At 44.1% G+C, this 17,462-nt stretch overlaps 1 protein-coding gene across 17 annotated transcripts in view; it reads left to right on the forward strand.

Moving 5' to 3' along the window:
• Positions 1-17,462, forward strand: part of DLG2 (discs large MAGUK scaffold protein 2) — a 1,357,480-nt gene that overhangs the window by 1,212,071 nt on the left and 127,947 nt on the right. For all 17 annotated transcript variants that reach the window (XM_056561360.1, XM_056561363.1, XM_056561361.1 and 14 more), the window contains one exon: positions 8,371-8,485. In XM_056561360.1, coding sequence (XP_056417335.1) covers positions 8,371-8,485 — 115 coding nt within the window. The remainder of the gene's footprint in view (positions 1-8,370; positions 8,486-17,462) is intronic.

Here is a 17,462-nt window from a genome sequence, read left to right on the forward strand (position 1 = left end):
TGAAGCGGGCGAAGAAGATGGACCAACGGGCTTGACGAGGATTTAATCTCTGAGCAGACTGGAGGTAGACTAAATTCTTATGGTCCGAGAAAATGGTCACAGGGAGAGGAGCACTCTCGAGAAGATGTCTCCACTCCTCCAAGGCCAATTTGATTGCCAATAGTTCTCTGTCCCCAATGGCGTAATTCTTCTCGGTGGAAGAAAAGGTCTTAGAGAAGAATCCACAAGTTATGGTTTTGCCCCTGGAAGACTTCTGAGTTAGTACCGCTCCAGCTCCCACCGAGGACGCATCCACTTCAAGATAAAATGGCTTGGAGGGATCTGGCCGGGAGAGAACAGGTGCAGATGCGAAGGCGGCTTTCAGGGACTGAAAAGCCTCTTCAGCGTGAGGAGGCCAGGACTTTGGATTGGCACCCTTTTTAGTTAGAGCCACAAGAGGAGAAACTAGGGTGGAATAATGAGGAATAAACTCTCTGTAATAGTTGGCAAAACCCAGGAATCTTTGTATGGCTCGGAGACCAGAGGGGCGTGGCCAGTCTAGAACTGCAGATAACTTGGCAGGATCCATTTGCAGACCTTGGGCAGAGATGATATACCCCAGGAATGGCAAGGAGGTACGTTCAAACAGACATTTCTCAATTTTGGCGTAGAGGCGGTTACTTCTGAGTCGGGTGAGAACTTGCTGGACATGGTCTCGATGTTGCTCCAGATTGGATGAAAAAATAAGGATATCATCCAGATACACTACAACACAAGTATAGAGAAGGTCCCGGAAGATGTCGTTCACGAACTCCTGGAAGACTGCGGGTGCGTTACATAGTCCAAAAGGCATCACCAAATACTCAAAGTGACCGTCCCGGGTGTTAAATGCGGTCTTCCATTCGTCTCCTTTACGAATGCAGATGAAATTGTAAGCCCCGCGGAGATCCAACTTGGTGAAGATTTTGGCTCCTCTGAGTCAAAGAGCTCAGGAGATTAGTGGCAGAGGGTAACGGTTTTTAATGGTAATTTATTTTGAGTCCTCTATAATCAATGCAGGGTCGGAGAGAACCATCCTTTTTAGACACAAAGAAAAACCCAGCTCCAGCAGGAGACGAAGACTTTCTAATAAAACCTCTCTGTAAATTCCCACGTACATAGTCAGACATGGCCTGAGTCTCTAGAGGTGAGAGCGGATAGATTCTGCCCCGAGGAGGAGTAGAGTCCGGTAACAGGTCAATGGGACAGTCAAACGGCCTGTGAGGAGGAAGAGTCTCCGCTTGTTTTTTGCAGAAGACGTCCGCAAATTGATGGTAAGGCTTGGGGAGACCTGGTGGCGGAGGAACAGGGGGGACCCGTTTGATAGGAGATGGCTTGAAGCACCGGTCAGGGCAGGAGGAACCCCAACGCAGAATCTCTCCGGTGGACCAATTCAAGACTGGAGAATGGCATTGCAACCACGGCAACCCCAGCAGGAGTTCGGTTGAGCAGAAGGGAAGAACAAGAAATTCCAGAGTCCCGGTATGGAATATCCCAACGTCCATCCGCAGGGGCTGGGTGTGGTATTGTACCATAGCAGAAAGTTACTCCCTGTTGACCGTAGAAATTAGGAACGGCCTGGGTAGACGGGTAATAGGAATTTGATACTCGTCGACCAAGGAGGCATGGATGAAGTTGCCGGCTGAGCCGGAATCCAAGAAGGCGGCAGCAGAGAAGAAGAAGGACTTAGATGAAAGGAACAACTGCACGGATATCATGAGGCGTGGAGAGGAAGAATCCACACCTAGTAATGCCCCTCCCACATCCACTAGGTGCTAGCGTTTCCCGAACGTGGAGGACAGTCCTTAAGGAAATGCTCAGTACAAACACAGATTCTCGTCTCTATGATGGCTCCGTTCTTGCGGGGTCAGGCGAGACTGGTCCACCTGCATGGACTCCACAGTGGAAGACCCAGAGACAGGTAGAGGTGGATGCTGGAACACTGGAGTCAGATGAGGGCAGCGTTTAAGACAAGCTTTTTCCTTTTCAAGATGGAGTTCCTCTTGTCTTTCGGAGAAACGTTTGTCAATCCTTGTAGCTAGCAAGATGAGGTCACTCAGGGTGGTAGGCAGATCACATGCAGCAAGGACATCTTTAATGTCAGAATTAAGTCCCTTCTTAAAGGAAGCACAAAGAGCTTCATTATTCCAGTTCAGCTCGGAAGCAAGGGTGCGGAACTGGACGGCATAGTCACCCACGGTAGAATTTCCTTGGGACAAGTTTAGCAAGGCAGTCTCTGCGGAGGTAACCTGGACCGGTTCGTCAAAAACACTACGAAACTCTTGACAAAAACTTTGGACAGAAGCAGTGGCTGGATCAGCGCAGTCCCAAAGCGGTGTAGCCCAGGCCAGGGCCCTCCCAGAGAGCAAACTGAGGATGAAGGCTACCTTGGCTCGCTCAGACAGAAATTGGTCAGACAGTAGCTCGAGGTGAAGAGAGCACTGAAATGTCGGAGCAGGTTTAAATACTGTCTAAAGCATAGATCCCGAAGTCCATGTGCAGAATTTATCAAGAGCCGTCACCAGTGTGACTAATAATAATAACAACATTCTAAAAATAATAATAATCATAATAAAGCATTATTAACTTTATTATTATAAATAATAATAATTATTGTTATTCTTATTACTATTATGATGATTATTATTATTACTATTATAATTATTACTATTATGATTATTATTATAATTGTTATCATCATCACAATTATGAAGATTATTATTATTCAAAAAAGTTTATTAAATAAAATTGACATAAGGATAGTTAGTTATTTAATAATAGTAATAATTCTAATAATAATTACAAAGCATTATTAACATCATGATGATTATTAATAATAATACTAATAATAACAACAAAATTCTAAAAATAAATCATAACAAAGCATTATTATTATTATTATTAAAAATGATTATTATTATTACTATTATAATTATTACTATTATGATTATTACTAGTATGATTATTATTATAATTATTTTTGTTATCATCACGATTATGAAGATTATTATTATTATTCAAAAAAGCTTTATTAAATAAAATTGACTTAAGGATAGTTATTTAATAATAATAGTAATAATTCTAATAATAATAATAATAATAATTGCAAAGCATTATTAACATAATGATGATTATGATTATTATTAATAATAATAATAACATTCTAATAATAATCATAATAAAAAAGCATTATTAACATTATTATTAATTATTACTATTATAATTATTACTATTATGATTATTATTACTACTAGTATGATTATTACTATTTTGGTTATTATCATCCCAATTATGAATATTATTATTATTATTATTCAAAAAATCTTTATTTAATAAAAATTGACATAAGGATAGTTAGTTGAATCCCATTTAAACGTATTCTAAAAAAAAAATAAAAAAAAATTAAAAAAAAATGGTGAAAACCGTTTCTAATGTCTCCAGAATAATCTTGTGCTTCTAGTGCGGCATCTAGAATGCAGAGTGAACAGCGGGTCTCCATCACCTCCGCCGCCTCTCCTCGACATGTAATGACTACGACTCCCTCTCACCACCCGGCGAATACTAATGTCCCGTTTCTCATAGTCCGCACCGCTGCAGGTCCTGCCTCCGAACACATAGGGACTGTTCTGTCTTATTAGAACCCCTGGGGTCTCTGCATGACATCCCTGCCGCTGTTTCAAGCTTCATGCTCTAAAGTAATGATACTGCACGTTTCCCGTAAACTCTCCGAAAATGTCTTTATGAATTTTTAGAAGGTGACGCAGTAAAGGACGACTTAGTCGGCAGCATATAGATCAGTACGGAGGAAAAGGTATCACATCTATCTATATAACTGTTCATAGTGATTATCAGCACTGGAGACTTTGGGGGGGGAAGGGGGTTGTCATATATGTCTTTATTCACTATCTATAGCAGTGTTTCCCAACCAGGGTGCCTCCATCTGTTGCAAAACTACAACTCCCAGCATGCCTGGACAGCCGAAGGCTGTCCGGGCATGCTGGAAGTTGTAGTTTTGCAACAGCTGGAGGCACCCTGGTTGGGAAACACTGATCTATAGCATATCAAGATGTAAATATAGCTGCAAGCAGCGATACAGGTGGCCAAGCTGCACAGCCGGGGTATAGCCCACGATTGCCCCTAATGGTGGAGAAGGTGACATTTTGAACATTTTGTCAAATTTTTGTGCTCATTTTCACATTGTTCTGAGCAGTAATTTAAGAGAAAAGTATGCTTGCAAAATATTGCGCAATACAACATGGCGGCCAAACCAGGTGATCAAATGTGACACAGAAAGTAATAACGACCATGTGTGCTAATTTTCACCTGCGATTTCAGTGAAAACTAGGGGTCAGGATCCGGGCTGGTAGCGGAGGCTGGTGGTGGATCCGCTGTGCCAGAGAGGTGATGACGTGGGCCGTACCAGGGGAACAGAATCTAAGGGGTTACTGGTTTTCACCAGAGCCCACCGCAAAGCGGGATTGACTTGCTGCGGCAGGTAACCCCCAGGTCGTTCCACCCAGTAGCGACTCAACCTCTCTGGCTGCTGAGATAAGGCAAGGTACAAGAGGATCAGGCAAAGGTGTAGTCGGACGGAGCAAATGGTCAGGGCAGGCGGCAACGGTTCACAGGCAGTAGTCAGTAGCAACGGGTCGGCAAAAGGCAAGGACTACACAGGACCGCTTTCACAATGGCTCAAAAGGCAACAAAGATCCGACAGGAGGCTGTGGGAGGAGATGGTACTTATAGGCAGTGCACAGGTGCAGGCCTAATTAAGTCCAAACAGCACTGCCTCTCACAAGGCTTAACCCTTAATAACCACTTTGGGCCAGGCACCGATCACTGGTGCACTGGCCCTTTAAATCTAAGAGTCCCGGCGCACGCGCGCCCTAGAGAGCGGGGACGCACACACCGAGACTCAGGAGCGCTGCCTGGGGACACATGCTGTGAGCGCTCCGAGGCCAGCAGGGGGCCCGGAGCGCTCAGCGTAACACTATGTTTGCAGAATACTGCGCAATCCAATATGGCCGCCAATTCTGGTGATCAGCTGTGGTGTAGGAAGTGATCACGGACATGTGTGCTAATTTTCGCACTGTTCTGACCAGTCATTTCAGAGAAAACTATGTATGCAGATTATTGCGCAGTCCAATATGGCCGCCAAATCTGGTGATCAATTGTGGTACAGAAAGTGAGTAATCTACTATTGTGCAAAGAAACATAACTTTTAGATTAACATTACAGTTAATTATTATTATTATTATTATTATTAAAGGGGTATTCCAGGAAAAAACTTTTTTTTTTATGTATCAACTGGCTCCAGAAAGTTAAACAGATTTGTAAATTACTTCTATTAAAAAATCTTAATCCTTTCAGTACCTATGAGCTGCTGAAGTTGAGTTGTTCTTTTCTGTATAAGTGCTCTCTGATGACACTTGTCTTGGGAACCGCCCAGTTTAGAAGCAAATCCCCATAGCAAACTTCTCTGTGCAGTTCCCGAGACAAGCAGAGATATCAGCAGAGAGCACCGTTGCCAGACAGATAAGAACAACTCAACTTCAGCAGCTGATAATTATTGAAAGGATTAAGATTTTTTTATAGAAGTAATTTACAAATCTGTTTAACTTTCTGGAGCCAGTTGATATATAAAAAAAAGTTTTTTCCTGGAGTACCCGCTTAACCCCTTAACGACAATGGACGTAAATGTACGTCATGGTGACGTGGTACTTAGCGCACCATGACGTACATTTAGGCGCCGACATGATCGCGAGCACAGGAGCGGTGCTCGCGTCATGCCCGGCAGGTCCCGGCTGATATGAGCAGCCAAGGACCCACCGGTAATGGCGGACATTCGCAATTGCGCGAATGTCCACCATTAACCCCTCCGATGCCGTGATCAATACAGATCACGGCATCTGCGGCATTGCGGTAGTTTGAATGGATGATCGGATCGCTCTCAGCGCTGCCGTGGCGATCCCATCATCCAGCATGGTGGCCGGAGGTCCCCTCACCTGGCTTTGGATAGGGGATAAGATGTGTAAGCACCGGAGTACCCCTTTAACATGATGACAGTGTAACCATATACAACAATTTATACATCTGTATCAGTTGCAGAAATGCAGGGGGTTCGTATATTGTGCAAAATTTTGGCAACCAAACCAAGATGGCTGCCTAACCATATGACCTATAGGTTACAGCAGATTATGCATAGCATAGGGCTTTACCTTTGGGCAAAATGTTATGAGTTTTAATGTAGCTGTGAGGCAATTACAGGCATAGGAAAAAGATCCATAGAAATAATAGAACATTTTCTTGATATTTACAACATTTTGTAGTTCTTTCCTGTCTGACCACAGTGCTCTCTGCTGACACCTCTGTCCATGTCAGGAATTGTCCAGAGCAGGAGATTTGCTCCTACTCTGGACAGTTCCTGACATGGACAGAGGTGTCAGCAGAGAGCACTGTGGTCAGACAGGAAAGAACTACACAAATTACTAATAGTATACAGCAGCTAATAAGTACTGGAAGGATTAAGATTTTTTTAATAGATGTAATTCACAAATCTGTTAAACTTTCTGGAGCCAGTTTATATAGAAAAAAATCTCTCTCTTTCTCTCTCGCTCTCTCTCTCTCTCTCTTTCGCTCTCTTTCTCTCTGTCTCTCGCTCTCTATCTCTCGCTCTCTCTATCTCTCTTTCTTTATCTCTCTTGCTCTCTTTCTCTCTCTCTCTCTCTCTCTCGCTCTCTCTCTTGCTCTCTCTTTCTCTCTCTCTCGCTTTCTCTCTCTTTCTCTCACTCGCTCTCTCTCTCTCTCGCTCTCTCTATCTCTATCTCTCTATCTTTCTTTCTCTATCTCTCTTGCTCTCTCTTGCTCTCTCTTCTCTCTCTCTCTCTCTCTCTCTCTCTCGCTTTCTCTCTTTCTCTCTCTCGCTCTCTCTCTCTCTCTCTCTCTTGCTCTCTCTCGCTCTCTCTCTTTCTCTCTCTCTCTCACTCGCTCTCTCTATCTCTCTTTCTCTATCTCTCTTGCTCTCTTTCTCTCTCTCGCTCTCTCTCTCGCTCTCTCTCTTGCTCTCTCTCGCTCTCTCGCTCTTTCTCTCTCTCTCTTTCTCTCTCTCTCCCTCGCTCTCTCTCACTCTCTCACTCTCTCTTTCTCTCCCTCGCTCTCTCACTCTCTCTTGGTCTCTCGCTCTCTCTCTTTCTCTCTCTCGCTTTCTCTCTCTCTCTCCCTCGCTCTCTCACTCTCTCTTGCTCTCTCACTATCTCTTTCTCTCTCTTGCTTTCTCTCTTTCTCTCCCTCGCTCTCTCTCTTTCTCGCTCTCTCTCTCTCGCATTCTCTCTCTCTCTCCCTCGCTCTCTCACTCTCTCTTGCTCTCTCTTGCTCTCTCACTCTCTCTTGCTCTCTCACTCTCTCTTGCTCTCTCACTCTCTCTTGCTCTTTCTCCCTCGCTCTCTCACTCTCTCTTGCTCTCTCACTATCTCTTTCTCTCTCTTGCTTTCTCTCTTTCTCTTTCTCTCCCTCGCTCTCTCTCGCTCTCTCTCTCTCGCATTCTCTCTCTCTCTCCCTCGCTCTCTCACTCTCTCTTGCTCTCTCTTGCTCTCTATTGCTCTCTCACTCTCTCTTGCTCTCTCACTCTCTCTCTCTCTCTCCACTCTCTCTCTCTCTCTCTCTCTCTCTCTCTTTCTCTCTCTCTCTCTCCCTCGCTCTCTCTCTCTCTCTCTCACTCTCTCTTGCTCTCTCGCTCTCTTTCTCTACAGTACATACTAGATCTGTCCACAGCCACTTACTGCTGGTTTCCATGTAATCATCTGATGTGAGGGAAAATATATGAATAAAAAACAACAATAAGATGGGTTGTACAGGTGGCGTTCTCTTGTATTGTCCTTTTAAAGGGGTACTCTGCCCCTAGACATCTCATCCCCTTGCCAAAGGATAGGGGATAAGATGTCTGATCGTGGGAATCCGGCAGCTTGGACCCCCCCCCCCCCCCCTGCGCACGACTTCAGTGCAGTCACCAGAGCTCTCAACATTATGTTCAGAACGCTAGGTTCGGGCGGCTGTGGTTGTGACGTCATGCCACGCCCCCTCCATTCATGTCTATGGGAGAGGGCGGGACATAATGTTCAGGATGCCGGGTGACTGCACAGAGATTAGGGGGGTCCCAGTTGCCGAAACCTCACGATCAGATATCTTATCCTCTCCCCTTTGGATAGGGAATAAGATGTCTAGGGGCAGAGTACCCCTTTAATTCTACATCATTTCTGATAACTCGCATAATGGCTCATTTGTCGTCTGATGTTTACGGACGAGTCACTTGCCTAACATTTCTCTAACGTGTTTCTGCTTTAATTCTCTCCTCAGAGTACGCTCGATTTGAAGCAAAAATCCATGACCTACGTGAGCAGATGATGAATCACAGCATGAGTTCTGGGTCCGGCTCTCTGAAAACAAACCAAAAGCGTTCCCTCTATGTGAGGTAAGTGGGGGCTGGGAGCTTATTTGCCGGAAAGAAAGAAAAAACTGAAATTTTTTTTTTTTTTTCTTGTGATTTTTTTTTGTGATTTTTTTTATTTTATTTTTTTTACATTTTTGAGCATAGAAATCGGTTTATTGATGTGATTATAATAAATAGAGAGGGTACCAGAGCTTTATACAGCTTTAGGGTCACATAAGGTCTTGGTCATGAGACCTATAGCAAAACTTAACGCCACCTGACTCCATTTTGACCACCATCAACTGCAATTGAGCAACTTATCATTAAAGGGGTACCCCGATGGAAAACTTTTTTTTTTTTTTTTTTATGAACTGGTGCCAGACAGGTTTGTAAATAACTTCTTTAAAAAAAAAATCTTAATCCTTCCAGTACTTATCAGCTGCTGTACACTACAGAGGAAGTTGTATGGTTCTTTTCTGTCTGACCACAGTGCTCTCTGCTGACACCTCTGTCCATGTCAGGAACTGTCCATAGTAGGAGCAGATCCCCATAGCAAACCTCTCCTGCTCCCGATAGTTCCTGACATGGACAGAGGTGTCAACAGAGAGCACTGTGGTAAGACAGAAACAAAATTCTAAAAGAAAAGAACTTCCTGTGGAGCATACAGCAGCAGATAAGTACTGGAAGGATTAAAGGGGTACTCCGGTGGAAAACATTATATTTATTTTTTTTATTTTTTTTTATCAACTGGTGCCAGAAAGTTAAACAGATTTGTAAATGACTTTTATTAAAAAAAATCTTTACCCTTCCAGTACTTTTTAGCAGCTGTATACTACAGAGAAAATGCTTTTCTTTTTAATTTCTTTTTTATCTTGTCTGCAGTGCTCTCTGCTGACCCCTGATGCCCGTATCAGGAACTGTCCAGAGCAGGCGAAAATCCACATTGCAAAGCTATGCCGCTCTAGACAGTTCTTTTACACGGACAGAAGTGTCAGCAGAGAGCACTGTGTACAAGACAAAAAAGAAATTCAAAAAGAAAAGAATTTCCTCTGTAGTATACAGCTGCTAAAGTACTGGAAGGGTAAAAAAATTTTTTATAGAAGTCATTTACAAATCTGTTTAACTTTCTGCCACCAGTTGATTTAAAAAAAAAAATAAAAGTTTTCCACCGGAGTACCCCTTTAAGTGCCCCACTTCTCTGTGTTGTTTTTTTCTTTGTTTTTTTTTTTTAAGAAGCACTCCAGGATCATATCATGCACACCCACTATCTCACATCCAGAGGTGGCAGCAGAGATCACTGTGGTCAGACTGGAAAGAACTACACAACTTCCTCTGGAGCATACAGCAGCTGATAAGTACTGGAAGGATTAAGATTTTTTAATAGAAGTAATTTTTCAAATCTGTAGAACTTTCTGCCACCAGTTGATTTAAAAACCTTTCTTTTCCTCGGAGTACCCTTTTAACCAGTTCTGATCTCACAGCAAATAAGTTTGTTACAGTGTATCAGTCTGTATCTGTTCTGGTTGTATTGATATTTATTTGCGGTATTACTGTTTATTGCCTGTGTTATAGGCTTTTTAGGCCTCCACATCCGCCGTTTCTCGCTTCGTATGAATATTCTATTCATTGCATGAATGGCCACGAGGGAGCAGATGAGGGTGCGACATCCATTGGGGAGAGGAAGTGGTTAATAAACGGTAGAAGTTTAGTCTCCGGCTCGTCGTGTTCTGGAATCTCAAATCGTTCTCACCTGTATTCTTCTGTTCCCCCCATGTCACTTGTAACTTTCCCAGGTGTCACGTAGACAGATGTTCCCAGGGACATGGCAACTGTATGGCCACACAGTTCTATAGAGATGAGTGCAGGGAGGGGGATAGAGAGGACTGTGCAGTTGTAACTGTATGGCAGTTTTTCCCAACCAGGGAGCCTCCAGCTGTTGCAAAACTACAACCCTCAGCATGCCCGGACAGCCTTCGGCTGTCCGAGCATGCTGGGGGTTGTAGTTTTACAACAGCTGGCGTCACCTTGGTTGGAAATACTGCTATACAGTTACATCTATATGGCAACATAGTTTTTTTTTATGATCGTAGAGATGAGTGCAGGGAGGGGATAGAGACGACTGTGCAGCAGTAACTGTATGGTCACACAGTTCCGTTTATAATCATAGAGATGAGTGCAGGGAGGGGATAGAGAGGACTGTGCAGCTGCAATTGTATGGCCACACAGTTCTCTTTATGATCATAGAGATGAGTGCAGGGAGGGGATAGAGGGGACTGTGCAGCTGCAATTGTATGGCCACACAGTTCTCTTTATGATAATAGAGATGAGTGCAGGGAGGGGATAGAGAGGACGGTGCTGCTGGAACTATATAGTCACACAGTTCTCTTTAAGATCATAGAGATGAGAGCAGCGAGTATAGAGAGGACTGTGCAGCAGTAACTGTATGGCCACACAGTTCTCTTTATGATCGCAGAGAAGAGTGCAGGGAAGGGATAGAGAGGACTGTGCAGCTGCAATTGGATGGCCATACAGTTCTCTTTATGATCATAGAAATTAGTGCAGGGAGGGGATAGAGAGGACAGTGCTGCTGTAATTTTATGGCCACACAGTTCTCTTTATGATCATATAGATGAGGATAGGGAGGACAGTGCTGCTGTAATTGTATGGCCACACAGTTCTCTTTATGATCATAGAGATGAGTGCAGGGAGGGGATAGAGAGGACTGTGCAGCTGTAATTGTATGGTCACACAGTTCTCTTTATAATCATAGAGATGAGTGCAGGGAGGGGATAGAGAGGACAGTGCTGCTGTAACTATATAGTCACACAGTTCTCTTTAAGATCATAGAGATAAGAGCTGGGAGGGGATAGAGGGGACTGTGCAGCTGCAATTGGATGGCCATACAGTTCTCTTTATGATCATAGAAATGAGTGCAGGGAGGGGGATAGAGAGGACAATGCTGCTGTAATTGTACGGCCACACAGTTCTCTTTATGATCATATAGATGAGAGCAGGGACGGGATAGAGAGGACTGTGCAGCTGTATGGCAGTGTTTCCTAACCAAGGGCCTCCAGCTGTTGCAAAACTACAACTCCTAGCATGCTGGGGTTGTAGTTTTGCAACAGCTGGCAGCACCCTGGTTGGGAAACACTGCTATACAGTTACATCTATGTGGCCACACAGTTTTCTCTATGATCATAGAGATAAGTGTAGAGAGGGGATAGAGAGGACTGTACAGCTGTAATTGTATTGCCACACAGTTCTCTCCTTATGATCATAGAAATGAGTGCAGGGAGGGGATAGAGACGACTGTGCAGCTGCAATTGTATGGCCACACAGTTCTCTTTATGATCGTAGAGATGAGTGCAAGGAAGGGATAGAGAGGACTGTGCAGTTGCAATTGTACGGCCACACAGTTCTCTTTATGATCATAAAGATGAGTGCAGGGAGGGGATAGAGAGGACGGTGCTGCTGTAATTGTATGGCCACACAGTTCTCTTTATAATCATAGAGATGAGTGCAAGGAAGGGATAGAGAGGACGGTGCTGCTGTAATTGTATGGCCACACAGTTCTCTTTATGATCATAGAGATGAGTGCAGGTAGGGGATAGAGAGGACTGTGCAGCTGTATGGCAGTGTTTCCCAACCAGGGGCCTCCAGCTGTTGCAGAACTAGTGTTGCTCACGAATATTCGCAATTCGAATATTATTCGCGAATATCGCATATTCGCGAATTTCGCTAATATAGCGCTATATATTCGTAATTACGAATATTCGTTTTTTTTTTTTGTTTTTTTTTCACAGTACACCTCACAGTGATCATCCCTCTCTGCTTCCAGCTTGTGTGGTGTAAAGAAGGCTGTAAAACTACTGTGTGAGACTGGCGTGCGAAAATTCGCATATTCGAAAATTCGTATATGTGAAAATTCGCATATGCGAAAATTAGCACATTTTAATGTTTGCATATGCGAATATTCACATATGGTAATTTTCGTATACGCGAATATTCGCAAATGCGAAAATAGAACAAGAATATAACGAATATGCGAATATACGACGAATATTCGTCCATATATTCGCGAATTCGAATATGGCCTATGCCGCTCAACACTATGCAGAACTACATGCGGGGGGGGGGGGGGGGGGGGTTGTAGTTGAGTGCAGGGAGAGGATAGAGAGGACTGTGCAGCTGTAACTGTGTAGTCACACAGTTCTCCAGCCCCCTGCAGGAACAGAAGCCAGTGCAGTAGGGCAGTAGTCACCCATTGCACAACTAGATCGAGGCTATGAGAGAACCTTAATTACATTATGACTATATTGTTATATACGGGATTTTGTTATTTGAGGTATTGCAGTGACTGAACACATTGTAAATCAATTTATGATTATGGAAAGATCTTGTTCACTCTCTGCATGGCCTGATCATATGAAGAATAAAGATTGGGCAGTGGCCATGCCCTGGTGCAATGATCGGTCCATCAACTCCAGTCCTGTAGTGTAGAGTCAAGGGTGGCAGGCGCACTTGGCTAAAACCACCCCCACATGGAGTGCAGTGTCCAATGCTGTCCATTGAGTTGTCTACATCTTGTGGATGGTGGTTATCATCAATAACTTTACAGGTGAAGTAGTTGTGACTCCTTATAGACCTGTTGACTATGTGAACCATCTTTGAACCGTCAGGCCGCTTTCACACTACAGACTCTCCGGGCGGGCAGCACCACCCGCTAGGAATGCGCACACATTGCCGCTCCCTTGAAAACTCTGCAGTGTGCACTTAGGGTCGCCACCTGGCTGGTATTTTATCGGCACAGCCAGTATTTTGGTCACCCTGACGGTATTTTTATTTTTAAAAATACCGACTATGCAATGGCGGGTATTTATCCAACCAATCCTCCAATTCCTGGGATGTTGCACCATAACCTATATCAGTGTTTCCCAACCAGAGCGCCTCCAGCTGTTGTAAAACTACAAAAACCACAGTTGTAGTTTTGCAACAGCTGGAGGCGCCCCGGGTTGGCAAACACTGACCTATACAATATATTACTATATAGTCCAACATGCTGGGAGTTGTAGTTTTGCAACAGCTGGAGGCACCCCTGGTTGGTAAACGCTGACCTATACTATAGACAGTAGTCCCTCAAGTTACAATATTAATTGGTTCCGGGACGACCATTGTATGTTGAAACCATTGTATGTTGAGACCAGAACTCTATGGAAACCTGGTAATTGGTTCTGAAGCCACCAAAATGTCATCCAAAAATAGGAAAAGGTGAGGATTAAAGAAAAATAAGTAGATAACTAATATAGATAAAGCAAATCCTTACATATAAAAGTAAGAAAGATCTGCTGGGAGCTGTAATCACTGTCTATGTCAGTGTTTCCCAACCAGGGTGCCTCCAGCTATTGCAAAACTACAACTCCCAGCATGCCCGGACAGCCGTTGGCTGTCCAGGCATGCTGGGAGTTGCAGTTTTGCAACAGCTGGAGGCACCCTGGTTGAGAAACAATGGTTTATGTAGAGGACAAGAGCTTCTTCAGGGTCCTATACAGTACACACAGTGTCCTAAATGGAGCCGCCCTTACTTGGTGTCCAAAGGAGCAGCTAACCCTGGCACAGGTAAGGAGTAGTACAGAACTTGTAGTTCCTCCCTGTACCGTAGGGGGCGCTACCAGACAGCCAGTCAGTGCTTGTACTTCAGTAATAGAGGTGATTTCCCAGTAAAATGCCCATTCTGACTAGTCAGTTCCTCTAGTTGTGACATGTTTCACAGATCTGGACTGTCTGTACATTGTATGTTGAGTCTGGTTTCAAGTTACAATGGTCCAGAAAAGACCATTGTATGTTGAAACTATTGTATGTTGAGGCCATTGTAAGTTGAGGGATCACTGTACTACTATATAGTCCAACATGCTGGGAGTTGTAGTTTTCTTTTGGCGCCGCTGCTGAGCCATAGGCTGTATCAGGGCATGCTGGGAGTTGTAGTCAGTAACTAATTGCAACTTCCGAATATGATTTAAAAAAAAAGGGATCAAAAACTCATAAAAAAAAATTATACTGTTAAAAACTACAGATCGGGACACACGACACAAAAAATGAGCCTCATACAGGCCGTATAAGGAGAAATAAAAAGTTATAGGGGTCAGAATAGGACAAAATTTCCCCCGCATATGTGTATCCTGTGATGTCACGCATATATAATTAATTATGCAAATTAGCATGCCCGGTATTTTTTCCGACATGTTTTGTCAGGCTGTGCGCCAGAAATTCTGTTTGCATTAACCTAAGGAACTGACTCAACCCCCCTTCCTTCCATATGTTCCCATAAGGCCTCTGTATTCGAGCATATGGGGCAGATTTATCAAAACCTGTCCAGAGGAAAAGTTGCCCAGTTGCCCATAGCAACCAATCAGATCGCTTTCACTTTCATTTTGCAGAGGCCTTGTGAAAAAGGAAAGAAGCGCGCTGATTGGTTGCTATGGGCAACTGGGCAACTTTTCCTCTGGACGGGTTTTGATAAATCTCATCCCTATGTTTATATAGTAACGTCAGTAAAGCGAAGCCCATGTCCCTAACTCTCAGAAGAGATGCGATGGAAATAACTCTCTAGGACAGAATTCAAGCAGAAACCTAAATCGCAAAAATGAATAACCTCATTTTCATGGAGGGTTATTTCTGAAGTGCCAACACATGGCAGAGGCTTCTGTCTTATCCCGCCTCATGCTATTAATGGGCATAAACAAGCGCCATGAGTACCATCTCCCTGGCACCGCCAACATGTAGTAATAATATCCATGGTCACTTACAGAATCAATTGGCTTATATAAATATTTAACCCCTTAAGGACTCAGGGTTTTTCCTTTTTTGCACTTTCGTTTTTTCCTCCTTACCTTTTAAAAATCATAACCCTTTCAATTTTCCACCTAAAAATCCATATTATGGCTTATTTTTTGCGTCGCCAATTCTACTTTGCAGTGACATTAGTCATTTTACCCAAAAATGCACGGCGAAACAGAAAAAAAAATCACTGTGCGACAAAATCGAAAAAAAAAACTCCATTTTGTAACTTTTGGGGGCTTCCGTTTCTACACAGTGCATATTTCGGTAAAAATTACACCTTATCATTATTCTGTAGGTCCATACGGTTAAAATGATCCCCTACTTATATAGGTTTGATTTTGTCGCACTTCTGGAAAAAATCATAACTACATGCAGGAAAATTTATACGTTTAAAAATGTCCTCTTCTGACCCCTATAACTTTTTTATTTTTCCACGTACGGGGCGGTATGACTCATTTTTTGCGCCGTGTTCTGAAGTTTTTATCGGTATGATTTTTGTTTTGATCGGACTTTTTGATCACTTTTTATTCATTTTTTTAATGGTATAAAAAGTGACCAAAATACGCTTTTTTGGACTTTGGAATTTTTTTGCGCGTACGCCATTGACCGTGCAGTTTAATTAATGATATATTTTTATAGTTCGGACATTTACGCACGCGGTGATACCACATATGTTTATTTATTTATTTTTTTACACTGTTTTATTTTTTTTATGGGAAAAGGGGGGTGATTCAAACTTTTATTAGGGAAGGGGTTAAATGACCTTTATTAACACTTTTTTTTTACATTTTTTTTGCAGTGTTATAGGTCCCGTAGGGACCTATAACACTGCACACACTGATCTTTGTTATCCCATAGGGACCTATAACACTGCACACACTGATCTTTGTTATCCCATAGGGACCTATAACACTGCACACACTGATCTTTGTTATCCCATAGGGACCTATAACACTGCACACACTGATCTCTTATCCTGATCACAGGCGTGTATTAACACGCCTGTGATCAGTGTTATCGGCGCTTGACTGCTCCTGCCTGGATCTCAGGCACGGAGCAGTCATTCATCGATCGGACAGCGAGGAGGCAGGTAAGGGCCCTCCCGGTGTCCGATCAGCTGTTCGGGACGCCGCGATTTCACCGCGGCGGTCCCGAACAGCCCGACTGAGCAGCCGGGATACTTTCAGTTTCACTTTAGAAGCGGCGGTCAGCTTTGACCGCCGCTTCTAAAGGGTTAATACCGCACATCGCCGCGATCGTCGATGTGTGGTATTAGCCGCGGGTCCCGGCCGTTGATGAGCGCCGGGACCGAAGCGATATGATGCAGGATCGCGGTGCGATCCCGCTTCATATCGCGGGAGCCGGCGCAGGACGTAAATATACGTCCTGCGTCATTAGGGGGTTAAATACAATATTCTCTTTTTATTATACTACATTTATTTTAGATTATATTATACTACTTTTATTTTAGATTATACAGTGACCCCTCGACCTACGATGGCCCCGACAAACGATCATTACAACATATGATGGCCTCTCAGGAGGCAGCATAAACATACGATGCTTTTGTATGTCGGGGCCATCGCATAAACGGCTATCCGGCAGCGCAGACTGCTTCAGCTACCACCGGATAGCCATTTATGGTGCCCCGTGTGGTCCGCTGACGATCACTTACCTGTCCTCGGGGCTCCGGCGCGTCCTCTTCGGGATCCCCTGCATCGTTGTCGCTCTCCATCGTCACTGCGCACGCCGTCCCATCATCCAATAGGAGCGGCGTGCGTAGCGACGTGATGGCGGCGACGGAGAGCGCGGATGCCAGGGAAGCAGAGGCCTTGCCGGAGCGTCGGGGACACCCTGGGGACGCGGCGACAGCGATGGACGGCGACATCCTGGGCAGCGGTGACGGTCCGGAGCGGCGGGGACAGGTGAGTACAACTTTCTCTAACAGTGGTCTACAACCTGCGGACCTCCAGATGTTGCAAAACTTCAACGCCCAGCATGCCCGGACAGCCAACGGCTGTCCGGGCATGCTGGGTGTTGTAGTTTTGCAACATCTGGAGGTCCGCAGGTTGTAGACCACTGTCCTATACTTTACATTGCACGGATCCCTCAACATACGATGGTTTCAACAAACGATGGTCCATTTGGAACGGATTACCATCGTATGTTGAGGGACCACTGT

Source organism: Hyla sarda, chromosome 2 (assembly GCF_029499605.1).
Source record: "Hyla sarda isolate aHylSar1 chromosome 2, aHylSar1.hap1, whole genome shotgun sequence".
NCBI lineage: Eukaryota > Metazoa > Chordata > Amphibia > Anura > Hylidae > Hyla > Hyla sarda.